The sequence below is a fragment of the Elephas maximus genome, chromosome 14 (genome assembly GCF_024166365.1).
Source record: "Elephas maximus indicus isolate mEleMax1 chromosome 14, mEleMax1 primary haplotype, whole genome shotgun sequence".
NCBI lineage: Eukaryota > Metazoa > Chordata > Mammalia > Proboscidea > Elephantidae > Elephas > Elephas maximus.
The window spans coordinates 24,337,874-24,354,623 of NC_064832.1; the positions used below are offsets into that span (position 1 = coordinate 24,337,874).

A 16,750-nucleotide genomic window follows, 5' to 3' on the forward strand; every position below is an offset into this window, starting at 1 on the left:
ATCCACTAAAGCTGGATTCAGGGCAAGGGGCGCGGTAAAATATACACAAGAACTTAGCTTTTGCTGAAAGTGCCATTATTCTCTGGTTCTGGAGGTGTGAGTAGGCTGTGTGGCTGGATGTTTCTCCCTGAGGAAAGTGCAGCCAAATGCTACCACTGGCGTGCCGCAGCCACTCCCGGGAATGGTGCCTGAGGGTTCCCGGCCATTCAGGTCCAGCAACTCCTCTCAGCTTCTGAACCGTCTCTCCATCCCCTTGCCGCTCAGTCCATTTTCTGACTCTGTTCAGGGTTTCTAGCTTGTCATAAATGTAATCTTTTCACTTGTTTTTCGGGTCTTTGTTTTAAGAGGGTTCACTGGCAGTGTCTGACTACTCTGCCATCTTGGCCCCGCCCTCCACATTTCAATTTTTGCTTCATAATACAACAAACCTGTTAAAGCAGTTTAATTTTCCTATACCTAATTGAAAAGATTGGCTTAATTTGCCATGATTTTTATCTGATCTATTTCAAATTAAGGTTTTAGAAAATTCAAAGCTCTAGAAAGCAATTAGAATACACTAAATTAGAAACTATTAAAGTAAACATTTGTCTTAGTTTAAGGATGGAAAACTCTGCAATGTTTAATTACAAATTATAATTATAAAAGATTACACAGGTAAATGAAAACATTCTAATTCATAAAGCAATCATTCTATAATTTTAAAATAATTATTAACTTTTTTATAAAACTCTTTTTAATTAACCACTCAAATTAATGTCAGAGTTAGTAGGTAAATTTTCCTTGTATACTGTAATCAACTGCTGTATGCATCAATTCACACATTTGAATAAATTTGCTCACAGGTTAAAAATGAGTCTGGCAGATTAAAAACCTGTATATAAACTGGAGGGTTAATTTTTAAAATAGTTCTCAATTCTTCCTTTTAGATCAAATTATTTTTTGTATTAAATGAAACTAACTGAAAAAATGCAAATACCATTATTAAAATTAGATAAAGTGATCTGAAATCACATAAACTTTCCTTTAGCAGGACCCCAAGTATTTGTAAACAAAAGCATCTTCCAGGCGTTGCACTCTTACCCCTAGCCAGCCTTCCATAAATGTGTCAGGTCAACAGGATGATGATTAAGTAGCTCCCCTCTACCCAGCTTTCCATAAATGAGTGTTAGGTAGGCAGGATGGTGAATTAGGTAACTCGAAGTGAAGAGAGCAGGACTCCCAGTATTAACTGCCCTGCAGAGCACAGAATTTTAAAATAGGAATGCGCTAAAGAGGAAGGAGGGGAATTAACGTCTGAGCACTGAGTAGGTAAGATAGTTTACTTTTTTTTCCCCCTATTCCTCAAGAAAGACATTTAAGCTAGGTTTCACAATCAGCCTTTTATAGGTGGGAAGCTGAGTCTGGCGGAGACTCTGAACGCTGGCTGTCACAGAACTTCTCAGTGCCAGTGCCAGGATTCTGAGTCAGCCAGTGGGACTCCAAAGCCAGTGCTGGATGACGCACACTGCTCAGTCTCTAACTGAAGGAATCAGCTCAGCCTATATTCTGGCTCTCAATGCAGGTCAATGCTGTCTCAGCCAAACAAAACCCACTGCTGTCAAGTCGATTCTGACTCATAGCGACCCTGCAGGACAGAGTAGGACTGCTTCATAGGGTTCCCAAGGCTGTACTCTTTATGGAAGCAGACTGCTACATCTTCCTCCCACAGAGCAGCTGGTGGGTTTGAACTGCCAACCTTTTGGTTCATGTCGAGTGCTTAGCTACTGTGCCATCAGTCTTCTGTCTTAGCCAATCACCCCCAAATCCCACCCAAGTCAGAGCAGGTTGGACAACATGGTATCTCACCATTGCTTCCCCTCATTCTAAAGTATTTTAGACAGCTTTTGAGCAGTCACTGTATCCAACGAAACCCCTTTCCTACTTTTTTTTGTTTCTCCCTTGCTGCCTTACTTTATTTATTTTTTATTGAACTTTAGATGAAGATTTACAGAACAAACTAATTTTTCATCAAACACTGGACACATTATTTTATGACACTGGTTAACAACTCCATGATATATCAACATTCTCCCTTCTCAACCAGCTTTCCTGTGCCCTCCTGCCTTCCAGTCCCTGCCCCAGTGCTGGTGTGCCCCTTTAGGCTCGTTTTGTTCCATGGGTCTGTTCAATCTTTGTTGGCTTACTTTTAATAACAGCTAATATCATTAAAAAATCAAACTATGATATACCATTCTCATGTAACTGCACGGAATCATTTCAAAAAAAGGTTGATTCAGTTAAACATTCTTGAGGAGTCTTAAGTAAAATTCCAAGCACATAATCTTCCAAAGTCCTGTACCTGCTGTTAACTGCTCACCATCTTTTTTAATCTTCCTGTACAAATTACTAATTTAACATCTGGAAGGCACTACGTCAGTTTTTTATATTATACTTTATACTTAAAACAAATTCCATGGAATACACAAAATATTGAAAATACCCCACCTGTGAGCACACCCTGCTATAAAGCTGGGTTAGTCTTTGTCAAACCATGCTAAAGGTATGATTTCCTTTCTCCAACTATCACTTTCTAGGCTTTCAATTCAAATCATCACAAATAATCTACCCCTTTAAGGTATTATATCCCTTTTTTTAATTGGACGGTGGGTTAGTTCTTCAAGGTATGAAGAAAGATGACCGTAAATAAATAACAGATAAACGAATATACATTGTTAGGAACTTGTGTTCAGAATGAAAATAATACTTCTTGCAAAATGTTCTTTTGTTCATAATCTAGTTAGCTCCATGTATTCTAAATCAAGAGATCCTAGTCAGTGGGGGTAGATGTGAAGCAGGGCCCATTTAAACGTATGCAACAGAAAAACGTCTGTTGTTGTCAGTTGCTGTTGCGTTGACTCCGAATGCTAGATCCTGAACATTTTTCCCTCTCTAGAAAATGGTATATAGAGTGAGAAAACAGATATAAATGCACCCATAATGCTCAGACACCAATCAGTAACAAGCAATAAGGTAAATTTATAGTTAACGTAAAAAGAAACAAAATCAAATAGGCTGAGAAGCCTGAATACCTTTGTCTAAGATCAGCGCTCTTTTGATGGTCCAAATAATCATCAGACCCGTCATCAAACTGAATCTGATGCTCTGGTCTCCTACTAACTCTGGCTGTAGCAGATTTGGCAACTTTCATACCCGATATTATGTTACTGAAACTGAAACAATAAAAAGTTGAGTGTATCAGAAATTTCCACTACACAACAATTTACTTTCTTAAACAGGAGATTCATATTGCTGAATTTTTATCTCACTTTTATTCACTAATGCAGCATAAAAATTATGTTTAAATAAAAAATTTATTTTACAAATTAACATTCACATACCATAGACCATTAGTATTATGCTTATTTCTATCTTTTAAAGATGTTCTTCAGAAATCTTCATTTAAAACATAATTAAAAGTGTTACTTAAGAGATACTGTCAAACATCCAGAGTTGGTAGGAAAGTACAATCAACATTAGCACACCTATCACTGAGATTCAATAACCTGACTACTTAATAAGGTCCGACCTCATCACTGCAAATTTAGCCGTATTTATTTATTGCCCTTTTTTGTTCAAACACAAACAAAATGGGTCATCTGACAGTCCAGATATCTGTATTTCTCTTTTTCTTCCCAGGGTAAATCTGGTGCACACCCTCCTTGAGAGCTACTGATTTAGATCACTCTCTAAAGCAAAGTAGCCTCATCACTTAATGTATTTCGGCAGCAAGCAGTATAACCTGGTGTCAAGTGTGAGAGATGAACCGTTTGTGGGAAAAGATGTCAGCTCAACCATAAGTCTAAGAGGGGAAAGAGAAGCTAACAGGCCTGAAGACTATGACACTGTGAATAAAATCAGCAAATTATTTTACTGAAATAATTCTCAGAGAAATAATCTTATTCTACTATTTGTCTACCTATTTATTTATTTACAGTAACATTAATCACTTCTTTTTCAGGGACAAGAAACTGCACAACTTCCTAAAAGTTAAACCATTCAAATTGGTCTTTAAACAACCACAATCTTACTTAAGAGACTAGGTGTCAAATTGCTAAAATTCCATTTCTGAGGTTCATTTTACTTATCCTGTATTTTATTAGCACTCTCCTTGAACATTATCTATGCAGTGCTCACAGAGAGAGGAAACTGCCTGTGTTAAGTCACAAGCACTGCTGAGGTAACTACCCCATGCACTAACCTAACTTTTCGTCACCTCCCCTCCTTCTGCTGAGGTAACTACCCCATGCACTAACCTAACTTTTTGTTGCCTCCCCTCCTTCTGTGCCCGCATGTCCTCCTCGTGCCGCCGGAGCTGTCTGAGCAGCTCAGACTTGGTTGTCTGCTTGTCAAAGGGAAGAGACTCTGCAACGGCAGATGCAGCTGCCAGTAACTCAGGACTCAAGGGCTCATTTCTGAAAAAGAAAATGAAAAACAAATGAGAAAGAAAAAAAGCACTACTTATGCCACCAGTTTAGTGAAAAGTTAAGTGATATTTTAAAGAACACTTCTATATTCATAAAAGTATCATTCGATTTTATGAAATTTCTGACAAATTTGATTCTCAAATATTAGGTATTAGTTTTATATAAACTTTGAAACGTTAAAGTGAAAAGGAGCCCTGGTCATGCAATTAAGCATGCGCCTACTAACCGAATAGCTGGTAGTTCAAACCCGCCCAGCGGTTCTGTGAGAGAAAGATCTGGCAAAGATGATAGCCTAGAAAGCCCTACAGGGCAGTTCTACTCTGTCACACGCGGTCACTATGAGTTAATACCGACCCACCAGCAGCTAAAAACAATAACAACAAAGTTAGTGGATACCTGCTGATGCACAACACTAACTCAGAACAATGTATTAAGGTGGAGGGGTGAGGCATCAACCTCAAAAATTCTAAATTAGTGGAATTTTTAATGAGATGACATTTTATTTCAAAAACAATATATATTATAAGGAATACAAAATTGTTAAATCTGTTTACAGCAGCTTTATTCATAATAGTAAAAAACTGGAAACAACCCAAATTTCTATCATACAGAGAATGGATAAAAAAAATTGTGATATAGCCATACAATGGAACAGTACTCAGCTCTCACCAACAACAAGAATCAATCTCACAGACATTAGAGAGAATGAAAGAAGCTGGATACAAGAGTACATACCGTATGATTCCATTTGCATCAAGTTCTAGAGCAGGCAAAACTAATCTGAGGTGAAAAATAATCAGAACAGCAGTTGCCTTAGGACACAGAGCTGCTGACTGAGACGAAAATGGGAAATATTCTGCATCTTGATATGCGTGTGGGTTACACAGGCACATCCATTTGTCAAACTGTATAGCTAAGATTTGTACATTTCGACATAAGTAAATTTTCCTTAAAAAAAGAACCATAAATCATTATCATCAGCAAATAGGAAAGAAGAGTAGGTGGAGCTTTGGATAATACAGGACTGGCAAAATATTAATAATTACTGATGGCAGGTGACAGGTACAAAGGGGTCCATTATACTATTTTGTTTACTTTGTATATATGTTTGACATTCTCCACAATAAAAACCTAAAAAAAAGAATGAAGAACACCAAGGTCACACGACAACTAAGAGCCCAAGAGACAGAAAGGGCCACGTGAATCAGAGACCTACATCATCCTGAGACCAGAAGAACTAGTTGGTGCCCGGCCACAATTGATGACTGCCCTGTCAGGGAGCGCAACAGAGAACCCCTGAGGGAGCAGGAGATCGGTGGGATGCAGACCCCAAATTCTCATAAAAAGACCAGACTTAATGGTCTGACTGAGACTAGAGGAATCCCGGTGGTCATGGTCCCCAAACCTTCTGTTGGCACAGGACAGGAACCATCCCCGAAGACAACTCATCAGACATGGAAGGGACTGGACAGTGGGTAGGTGAGACATGCTGATGAAGAGTGAGCTAATTATATCAAGTGGTCACTTGAGACTGTGTTGGCATCTCCTGTCTGGAGGGGGGATGGGAGGATAGAGAGAATTGGAAGCTGGCAAAATTGTCATGAAAGGCGAGACTGGAAGGGCTGACTCATTAGGGGGAGAGCAAGTAGGAGCACGGAGTAAGGTGTATATAAACTTATATGTGACAGTCTGACTTGATTTGTAAACGTTCACTTGAAGCTCAATAAAAGTTAATAAAAAAAAAAAAAACCTAAAAAAAAATTAAAAAGCTACTCCTAAATAAATCAGGGAAAGTTAATAGAAAAATATGCCAGACATAAAAAGAAATTATTTACAACATTTTTCAATGCACTGAGACTTGCCATCTCAACGAGTGAGATGCAAACTAACGTTCTACTGTAACTTGGCTTTCTGTATCATGATCTGTCATCAAACAAGCAAGTCAAAGTTCTCAGATCCCCAATGCTGTTAGATTAAGATTTTAAATACTTCACCAAGATATGGTAGCTCAAACTCTAACAGAAATGGAAGAAAAATAGCAAAGAATTAAAGAGAAAATATAACAGTAAGTTTAAAAAGAAGTGTACGACTTTTAAAACTTTTATTTGTGACTAAAGCTTAAACTTTATTCCCAAATCACTGTATTTCTTTCATAAACTCCCGGTGAACTTTGTTTTCAAATGTCAATATATGTATCCGAAGAGAGTTTGCAAAGAAGAGACGAGCCTTCGTTTTCCAGAATCATGCTTTTATATCACTAGTTTCCTTTATAATCACTGCCTCTGGCTTTATAACAGGAAATGTGGTAATTACTTAACAAGGTGACTAGAACTTGTTAAGGTATCTTTTAACAATCTGTTCTATTCTATAATTTATAAAGGCATTCCACGAATGCTTACTTGTTGACTTTGTGCCCTTCTGTATTTCCTAAATATCTTTAAAATGAGCCGTATGGGACATACATGATACCAGAAAAGAAACCCTAATGAGGCAAAGACATGCTATTCAGGGGATGTATAAACTGGTACAACTTTAGGCAGGCAATCCGGTGATATTTATCAAAAGTCTAAAACATGCATCAGAAACCCTGGTGGTGTAGTGGTTAAGTGCTACAGCTGCTAAGCAAAAGGTCAGTAGTTCGAATCTGCCAGGCGCTCCTTGGAAACTCTACGGGGCAGTTCTACTCTGTCCTATAGGGTCGCTATGAGTCGGAGTCGACTTGACGGCAGTGGGTTTTTGGTTTTTTTTTTTTTTTGGGTAAAACACGCATATGCTTTGACCGAGCAATTCTACTTCTAAAAGAAAATAATCAGCTATGTGGAATTTGAGAGACATTGTATACGCCCAGCTCAAGGCCTAAGCAGATTTATCTCCTGTGCCTGGGAAGCAAATCAATTCTCAGAGACCTGCACGGCTTTACCTTAAGCTTTATTCTGTGTCTTTGCTCATATGTTACCTTATCAGAGTCCTTCCCTGGTCACTCTTTTAAAAATAACACCTTTCCAGCCTCATCTCCCTTATTTCTCATTTTTCACCATTTGGTATATTGTGCATGTGCGCATACGTGTGAGCATGTACGTGTGTGTATTTACGGTGTGAGTGTACACCCTTCCCCACTATAACGCAGGGAGCAGGGACTTTGTTTTATTCAATGCTCTTTCTCCATGCTTAGGACAGGGCCTGAGAAAAAATGGCAAATGATAAGGGCGCTGAATGCATGATTGATGTTAACTGTAGCATGATTTTATACTAGTGAAAAACTAGAAATAATCTAAATTTCACACACAGGATTAGTTAAGCCTTCTTACCGAATGATAGCAACTGGTAGTTCTTGGTTAACAGAAAAGCAATTAAAGCAGGAACTAGAAATTTTTGTTACAGTAGCACCCACCAGGTATTAGGATCCACTAAACACTCAGACTCACAAGACCACCACGGACATGGCTGGCCCCAGTGTATTCTGAAAGATAAAGAAACACAGCAGGCTGGCAGAATAGCATTCATGCAGGTGACAGCTGATGCAGCCATCCAAGAGCTGGGAAACGAGATCCACACGAGGCAGGTGTGGGAGCGGCCTGGTTTAGTGCCCCAGGGGGGCCAGGATCTCTTGTGACAAGGCCACAGCCCGAGTGTCCAGGTTCTTGCAAGGGATATGTAGATACAAGAGTAACTCCTCTCAAACCCCATTGCCCCAAGTCGACTGCAACCCATAGCGACCCTATAGGACACAGAACTGCCCCACAGCATTTCCAAGGAATAGCTGGTGGATCCCAACTGCCAACCTTTTAGTTAGCAGCTCAACACTTAACCACTGCACCACTAGGGCTCCGTAGATCCTCTCAAGGAAAACCTAAATATGGTGTCCTTGTCAGGTTCTTGGGAGTTCTCCCAGTTCAGGTGCAACCTGCCAGGGGTCGATTTTATCGTGACAATAATGCCCATAATGGAGCTGACATTCTAGTTATCAGGTTACCAGGTGTGGCAGATTACATTTTCAGAAAATAGGCACAGCAATATTCCTGGTCCCATGTGCTCTTCCAAAACTTTGCCACACCCCCATCAATAAATGCAGGTTATCTCCCCCTCCTTGAAATCAGGGAAGACTTTGTGTCTGCCTCCACAAACCAAATGAGCCAGAAGTGATGCTACGACTTGTGACGCTAGGTAAGACAGTGCAGTATAGCTTTTGCCCAGATCTCTCTTGGGATGTGTGTCCTTCGAGGACCCTGCTATCAGGTGTGAAGATGCCCATTCTTGATATGGATACAACTCAAGTTCAAGTATGTTAGAGTTTAACAGAGCTGCCTACCAGCCATTCGCAGTCAGTAGAGGGATGGGGATCACTTGCTCTGGTAAGTCAGTGGGTCAAAAGAGCTTGTACTATGTATCCATGGAATGGAATATTATGCATGCATTATAGTGTAAAAAATATTTACTAGACAAGGAAAAGGGTCACAATGAATTGCTACATGAAAAAAGCAGACTACAAAATAGATTATCGCATTTTTGAAAGTATTTACAAATGTGTACAAGCACAGAAAAAAATTCCATTAAAATGTAAATAGAAGTTATTCCAGGAAGATGGAACTACTAGTGATTCTTTTTTCTTTACAGTTTTTAAAATTTTTTCCCAAAGATTAAGAATTACTTTTGCATTTATATATGTGTGTACATATTATATATTTATATATGGTTATTCATTTGGTTTTTGTTTCTAAAAGGAAGAGGAAATACCTATTATAGGCATCCACTAACTGAATTCGATTATTCTCTAAAAACAAAAAACCAGTTGCCTTCAAGTCTATCCCAATTCATGGTAATCCCATGTGTGTCAGAGTAGAACTGTACTCCATACAGTTTTCAATGGCTGTGATCTTTCAGAAGTAGATTGCCAGGTATTTCTCCAGGTGGATTTGAACCACCAACCTTTGGGTTAGCAGCCGACCACCTAACCATTTGCACCACCCAAGGACAGCTCGCTCTCTACCGCCCAATTACACTTTCCAGAGATACTTTTGATACAAATGTGATACTACAGAGGAACCAAGAAGCCTTCTAAGGATGTCACTGATGTAAGACAGAGCATTATTTTATGTATCACTGAAGCAAAATTCTGCCATTTAAACTAAAACACAATGCTAAAATACCACTGATTGTACAGGTAGTCCTTGACACCATGTATGTTGAGTTACGATGAACCACATTTAACTACCATCTGTATTTTTTGTACGCCTCACTGTTAGTGATGTGTACTAAATATAATGTTGCAGCATGAACAACATTTAACTGCCATCTGTATTTTTGGTACACCTCCCTGCTGTGATATGTACTAAATATAATGTTGCAACATGTAATTTGCTAATGTTATCATTCTCAGATGTTCGATGTTATCGTTTACTCTATAAAACACTGCCATATAGCAAGCTATGGCCCGTCTACAATGAAGCTGGTGTTAGTGTCAGCAGTCATAATGGATAGAAAGCCGAGCAATGTTTACCTCTAACAACATATGGCAATTGAACTGTGCATGCACCTGACTCCAACTTCACTGTTATAACACTGATGCTGACTTCATTGTAGACCAAGCCTTTAGTGTGATCTTATTCAGTGTTTCCTCTGAACAGAAACATTGGCTGTTAATTTCATCATCTGAGTAGGTTCTTTATAATTTGTCTATTTTTTAATGTATGCGTGTATTAAAATATACCTGTAAGCTTATGAGTAATATTTCCAACCCCCAAAGACAAATAAAGGTCTATAAAAATACCGATAATAAACGGCAATAATAATGAAACTTAAAAAAAAAAAAAAAGTATTTGACTTATGTCAGAACCAACTTACGACAAAGTTGTCGGAACAGAACCCCATCATAAGCTGGGAACTACCTGTACTTAGAATCAATAAAATATACTCTTTTAACAAGCACATGTATTATAATACCTTGAGGAAACCATATAAGAAAGCTGAAAGCACTAATAACTACTGGTCAAAGGAGTTATCATCAAAGTTGTAACCAACATGCTAAATTTTCTTTTAAGAAGGAATTTTTAAAACAAAAGATTTCAAACAAGTAAGTTCTTCACAGACATGAAGCTACCTTCAATCAGGTTGTAAAAGATACTTATTAACAGCTTAAAGTGGCAATTAAATGGGAGTTAATAACACTGGTAAATATGTGAGACGTGTGAAATTCTCAATAAGATCACTATTCCTCAAAAAATTAGAGTTCCTGAGATTACAAAGTGATATTTATTCTTCATTATCTCCCATGTGCTCTAATGAAAACAAAAACAATTTCTAGAAGCAAAAGCTTACTGAGTTTCAGAAATTATTTCAAAGAAGAACATTCAAGTTTCAATTCAATTTACCTCTTCTTTGTGGTATTTTCTGTAGCTGTTTGAACTTTGCCAATTGCGGTCTTCAAATTTTTAAGTGGTCTTCTGTTGGGTGGCTTGGTTGTCTGTACATTTACTGTACTTAATCCAATTTTCATACCTTTAATAATATTTATCAAGTCTTTTTTCGTGTTCTCCTTTACACTGTTGTCGCTCTTGGAAGTTTCCTGAGAAATCTCACGCGTTGGAAAAGACTGCTCATCTTTCTTGTTATAGATCACGCTGTTAATGCCAAAATATCTCTGGATATTATTTTTTGTCCTAGGAAAGACACATTAAAGAAAAAATGAAAAATACAAAATAATAAAGCAATAACTCAAAAACTTTTGAAAAAATTTTCAATTCAAGCTCTTTTCATTTGCCTTTAAAAAAAAAAGTTTCTACACATACCATTTAGTGACACTGATTACATTCTTCGAGTTTTGCAACCATTGTTACCCTCCTTTTCTGGGTTGTTCCTCACCCATTAACATAAACTCACTGCCCTCTAACGTTGCTATCTAATCCTTCGAGTTGCTGTTGTCAATTTAATCCCATATAGATAGTTCTTAAAAAAGCTTAATGCTCAAGGCAAACATTTTTTACTAGTTAAGCTAAACTACTGTTTAGTTTTAAGGCGACTTCAGGGGATATTTTTGATTTAAGGTTTAAAGATTATCTCAGGGCAATAGTGTCAGGGGTTCATCCAACTTTAATGGCTCCAAGAAGTCTAGAATCCATGAGAATTTGAAAGCCCATTCTGCGTTTCTCCCCTTTTGATCAGGATTCTTCTATGGAATCTCTGATGAAAATGTTCAGTAATGGTAGCCGGGCAGCATCCAGTTCTTCTGGTCTCATGACCAAGGAGGCAGTTTAGTTGTTCACGGAGGCAATGAATCACACATTCCATACTTTTCTCCTATTCCTGACTCTCTTTCTTCCTCTGTTTACTCCAGGTGAAGAGAGAACAAATGAGACCAACAGAGACCAACTGTCTTGGATGGCCACTTGCAAGTTTTTAAGACCCTAGGCACTACACATCAAACTGTGAGGTACAACAGAGGCAATAAATATGCTATTAGGCCAATTAGCTGGAATACCCCATGAAACCATGTCCCTAAACCTCCAAAGTAAGAAAGCAAATCCCATGAGGTTATACATAAGCAGCCTCAGCAGCTACTTTTTCTTTTTTGTCATTGTTGTAAATATATCTACCACATGACCTTTGCCAATTCAACTTTATTACAGTGTACAACTTATTGACAGCAATTACAATAACCTGCTGTGCAATCTTACCCTTAATCAACATGGTATTTCCATCACCGTTAGCCCGCCTCCCTTTTATCTGTCTATGGGCATTTAGGTTGTTTCCAACTTTTGGCTATTATGAACAGTGTTACAATCAACATTGGTGTACACGTCTGTTTTCAGGTCTTTTGAATATATACCTAGGAGCAGAATTGCTGGGTCATATGGCAGTTCTATAAACAGTTTTCTAAGGAACTGTCACATTGTTTTGTTTTTTTTTTCAATCGTGCTTTAAGTGAAAGCTTACAAATCAAGTTTGTGTCTCATACAAAAACTTACACACCTTGTTACGAACTCCTAGCTGTTCTCCCCCTAATGAGACAGCACACTCCTTCTCTCCTCCCTGTATTCCCAATGTCCATTCAATCAGTTCCTGTCCCCCTCTGCTTTCTCATCTCGCCCCCAGACAGGAGTTACCCACACAGTCTCATGTGTCAACCTGAGCCAAGGAGCTCACTCCTCACCAGTATCATTTTCTGTCCTATAGTCCAGTCCAATCCCTGTCTGAAGAGTTGGTTTCGGGAATGGTTCCAGTCTTGCGATAACAAAGCGTCCAGGGACAATGATCTCTGGAGTCCCTCTAGTCTTAATCAGATCATTAAGTCTGGTCTTTTTATGAGAATTTGAGATTTGCATCCCACTGTTTTCCTGCTCCATCAGGGATTCTCTGTTGTGTTCCCTGTCAGGGCAGTCATCAGTGGTAGCCAGGCACCATCTAGTTCGTCCGGTCTCAGACTGATGAAGTCTCTGGTTTATGTTGCCCTTTCTGTCTCTTGGGCTCATCTTTACCTTATGTCTTTGGTGTTCTTCATTCTCCTTTGCTCCAGGTGGGTTGAGACCAATTGATGCATCTTAGATGGCTGCTTGCTAGCGTTTAAGACCCTAGACACGACTCACCAAAGTGGGATGCAGAACATTTTAATACATTTTGTTATGCCAATTGACTTAGATGTCTCCTGAAACCATGGTCCCTAAACCCCAGTCCTTGCTACTCTGGCCTTTGAAGCGTTCAGCTGTATTCAGGAAACTTCTTCTGCATTCGGTTTAGTCCAGTTTTGCTGACCTCTCCTGTTTCGTGTCACGCTATTTTTTACAACAGTTATACCATTTTGCATTCCCACCAGCAATGGGTAAGGGTGCTTTTGCTTTTTATTACCACTGTTAATCCTAACAATTTACTATTCATTGAGCATACAACTATGTGCCAATACCTATGTGCAATGTATCTTATGTACATTTATCTCATACTCACATCAAACCCATGAGGTAGGTATTAACCCCATTTTGCAGATAAAGAAACTGGAACTTGCTCAAGGTCACAAAGCTCACTAAGGCCTGAAACACACTGGTGTGCCACAAGTAGGTGGCAGCGTGCTAAGATTTTCATCCACTTGGTCCTTATAGTGGAGCCCTGGTAGCATAGTGGTTAAGAGCTATGGCTGCTAATCAGAAGAACAGCAGTTCAAATCCACCAGCTGCTCCCCGGAAACCCTATGGGGCAGAGTTCTCTTCTGTCCTGTAGCATTGCTATGAGTCAGAATCGGCTCGATGGCAACAGGTTTGCTTTGTTTTGTTTTGGTTTTTGGTCCTTATAGTAGAAGGGTAGAGCCTGGAGCTGCTAGTGCCTCCCTCCATTTATCCCAGGATTCTGTACAAATATCATTTTCAATGTGCTCCATGACATAAGAAATGTTCAGAAACATTTAAACATGGCTCGTAAATGACAACTTCTTATTCTCAAACCTAAATATGACTGATTCCCAAGTCTTTGCTCTTAACAAGATATATTAATACCTTTTACAGTCATATTTAAACAATACAAAAATAAAGAAATTTCTTTCAATAAAAAAAGGTTACAGTCTTAAAAAAAAATCTCCTGTGTATTACCCTAATCTGATCAACTTTCTCATTGAGCTAGAACATGTCATTTAACCAACTACCATTTACAAGCCAAGCTAAAATGGAACAGAAAAAAAGAATATTCCATGGCTAGGGTTATCACTCTGCTCTCTTAATTAGTATACTTAGGAGAAAGAGCAATACAAACGATTATACCTATTTCAGATCAGACCCACGCAAAAGAATTCTTAACGCTAAGAACTCAAACATTAAAACATCTTCAACCATAATATGCCAAGTATACACATCAGTGTAGTTCTAGACACAGACTAGCCTGAGCCAGTATCCTGAGATACAAAAGCAATGGTATAAAATGTAAAAGATAGTATAAAGAAACAGTATAAAGAAAATGCTCTAATTGTTATTTTACATCTGAAAGTTAAATACACTAATATTAAAGGTTTTATTATAACAGAATGGATCTCACATATACCCAATATAACTTACTTCATTGTTTCCTTCCAAGACTGCTGTATATAGTACTACAAAAGTAATCTCTATTTTTTACAGGCAAATCATGCATAAGAACTAACTTCATAACACTAATAAAATTCTAGTCTTAACCTCCCACCTGAGCTCATTTCCATTGAGGGCATCTCATCAGCACTTCAAATACAACACATCAAAACCATGTTCAACCGGCCACAACCAGTGACTGCCCTGACAGGGAGCACAACAAAGAACCCCTGAGGGAGCAGGAGATCAGTGGGATGCAGACCCCAAATTCTCATAAAAAGACCAGACTTAATGGTCTAACTGAGACTAGAGGAATCCCGGTGGTCATGGTCCCCAAACCTTCTGTTGGCACAGGACAGGAACCATCCCCGAAGACAACTCATCAGACATGGAAGGGACTGGACAATGGGTTGGAGAGAGATGCTGATGAAGAGTGAGCTACTTGTATCAGATGGACACTTGAGACTGTGTTGGCATCTCCTGTCTGGAGAGGAGATAGGAAGGTAGAGAGGGTTAGAAACTGGCAAAATTGTCACGAAAGGAGAGACTGGAAGGAGAGAGCGGGCTGACTCATTAGGGGGAGAGTAAGTGGGAGTATGGAGTAAGGTGTATATAAGCTTATATGTGACAGACTGACTTGATTTGTAAATGTTCACTTAAAGCTCAATAAAAATTATTTAAAAAAAAAAAACATGTTCAAGAGCTCCCATCCCAGACTTTCCATTTCTCACCCTGGTGTACTGGACCAGGAGTCCTGGTGGTGCAGTGGTTAAGAGCTATGGCTGCTAACCAAAACGTCGGCAGTACGAATCGACCAGCCAGCTCTTTGGAAACCCTATGGGGCAGTTCTACTCTGTCCGACAGGGTGGCTGTGAGTCGGAATCGACCGAACAGGAACGAATGTATTGAACCAACCCCTTACCATGAACAGGTGTTTTATGTCTTAAAAACTATGACACATTTCCCTTTTTTTCTAAAACCTGCTCCTTTTTCTTGTTTCCAGTAGTGATACCCCGATCGTCCAGGGCAGCCAGCTGAAATCCTCGCTCTCTCTGAGCACCCCACCATTACCACATGCTATCAATTCCTGATCCACGCAGTCGCTTCTTCCCACCCCACTGCGACCAAGCCACTTCAGGACTGCACTGAGCCAGACCCGCCGAGCAGCAGGCGCGGCACAGCTGAGTTTTCACAACAGGAGAGCTCTGAGGACGAGGAGTACCAAGGCCAAGCATGCGGCAACTTCGCTTCTTTCTGGTAACTCCGCCTGGGGTCCCCCTTAAGGCTTTATCAGGTTTCCCTTCCAGAAGAGATCCCCTGAGCCTTTTCTCCAACGAGCGACTCGCTGGCTGAAGGCCGAGCGCTGCACTCCCTCCCCACCTCAGCACGCGGCCTCCGCGAGGGCACGACCGCGCGTCCCGGTACCTCGGCCTGCACGCTCAGTAACGGACTACAGAACAAAGGCGGCGACGAGGAGAGCCACCACAGTGAGGCAGGACTCCAGGGCCGGAGCTGCGAGCTCAGAGCAGGGGCCGCCGGCGGCACGTTCGCACCCGCAGCCGCTGCCCACGCTCCGTGACCTTGGGCACGTCACCTGCTCCTTCTGGGATTTCTCTCCTCAGGCTTAACGGTCCCTGAGGCCTCGCGGGCTGTCGCGCCGACCCCGGGAAGCGGGAGAATAAAGTGACATAACGGCACGCAACGGCAGGGGCCTGCTCGACGACCTGCGGGGCCTACAGCTGAAGTGCGTTACCTGACCGTTCCGTGTGGAGCCGCGAGCAGCAGAACCGCAGCCGCCGGTACCTCGGCGCTCCCAGAGGATAAAAGGAGGCGGGAGAAGTGGCTAAGCGGTAGCAAAGCCGAGACCCGAGGAAACATCGCCGAAAATACAGTTTAACCGGGAACAGCACGTCCCTCTGCCAAACACGTCCCACTCGCTCTTCCGTTCCCTAGCCTGGCGAGTTCCGCTCCTTTCGCGTTCCGGTGGACAACAGGGGCCGGAAACTGTGTTCCGGTATCGCTCGCGTCCGGGGGCGGAGCCTGTAGCCCCCAAGCGCTTCCGCTCTTCCGCCCACCGAATTTTAGTCCCTGACTCGGAGCGGGCGCCTGGGCCGAGCGGGCGGGCCGGAGGGCGGGCGGGCGAGCCGGAGGGCGGGCCGGGGAGAGCCGGGTGGTGGGGTGCCCGAGTGTGCACACCCTGCCGCGCACACGGTGCCGCCGGGGCCGGGAAGATGAGGCGGAGAAGTGGGC

The 16,750-nt window shown here is 40.8% G+C and overlaps 1 protein-coding gene across 2 annotated transcripts in view; it reads right to left on the bottom strand.

Annotated features, from left to right (window-relative positions):
* Positions 1-16,472, bottom strand: part of MRPS31 (mitochondrial ribosomal protein S31) — a 40,581-nt gene extending 24,109 nt beyond the window's left edge. Inside the window, exons 1-4 of one of the 2 annotated variants that reach the window (XM_049853100.1) lie at positions 16,254-16,471; positions 10,832-11,119; positions 4,293-4,451; positions 3,069-3,209 (exon numbers count right to left, since the gene is read on the bottom strand). In XM_049853100.1, coding sequence (XP_049709057.1) covers positions 3,069-3,209; positions 4,293-4,451; positions 10,832-11,119; positions 16,254-16,378 — 713 coding nt within the window. In that variant the 5' untranslated portion in view covers positions 16,379-16,471. Of the gene's footprint in view, positions 1-3,068; positions 3,210-4,292; positions 4,452-10,831; positions 11,120-16,253 lie in introns of both variants that reach the window. The other variant, XM_049853101.1, reaches the window with a different exon arrangement.
* Positions 16,473-16,750: the final 278 nt, after the last annotated feature.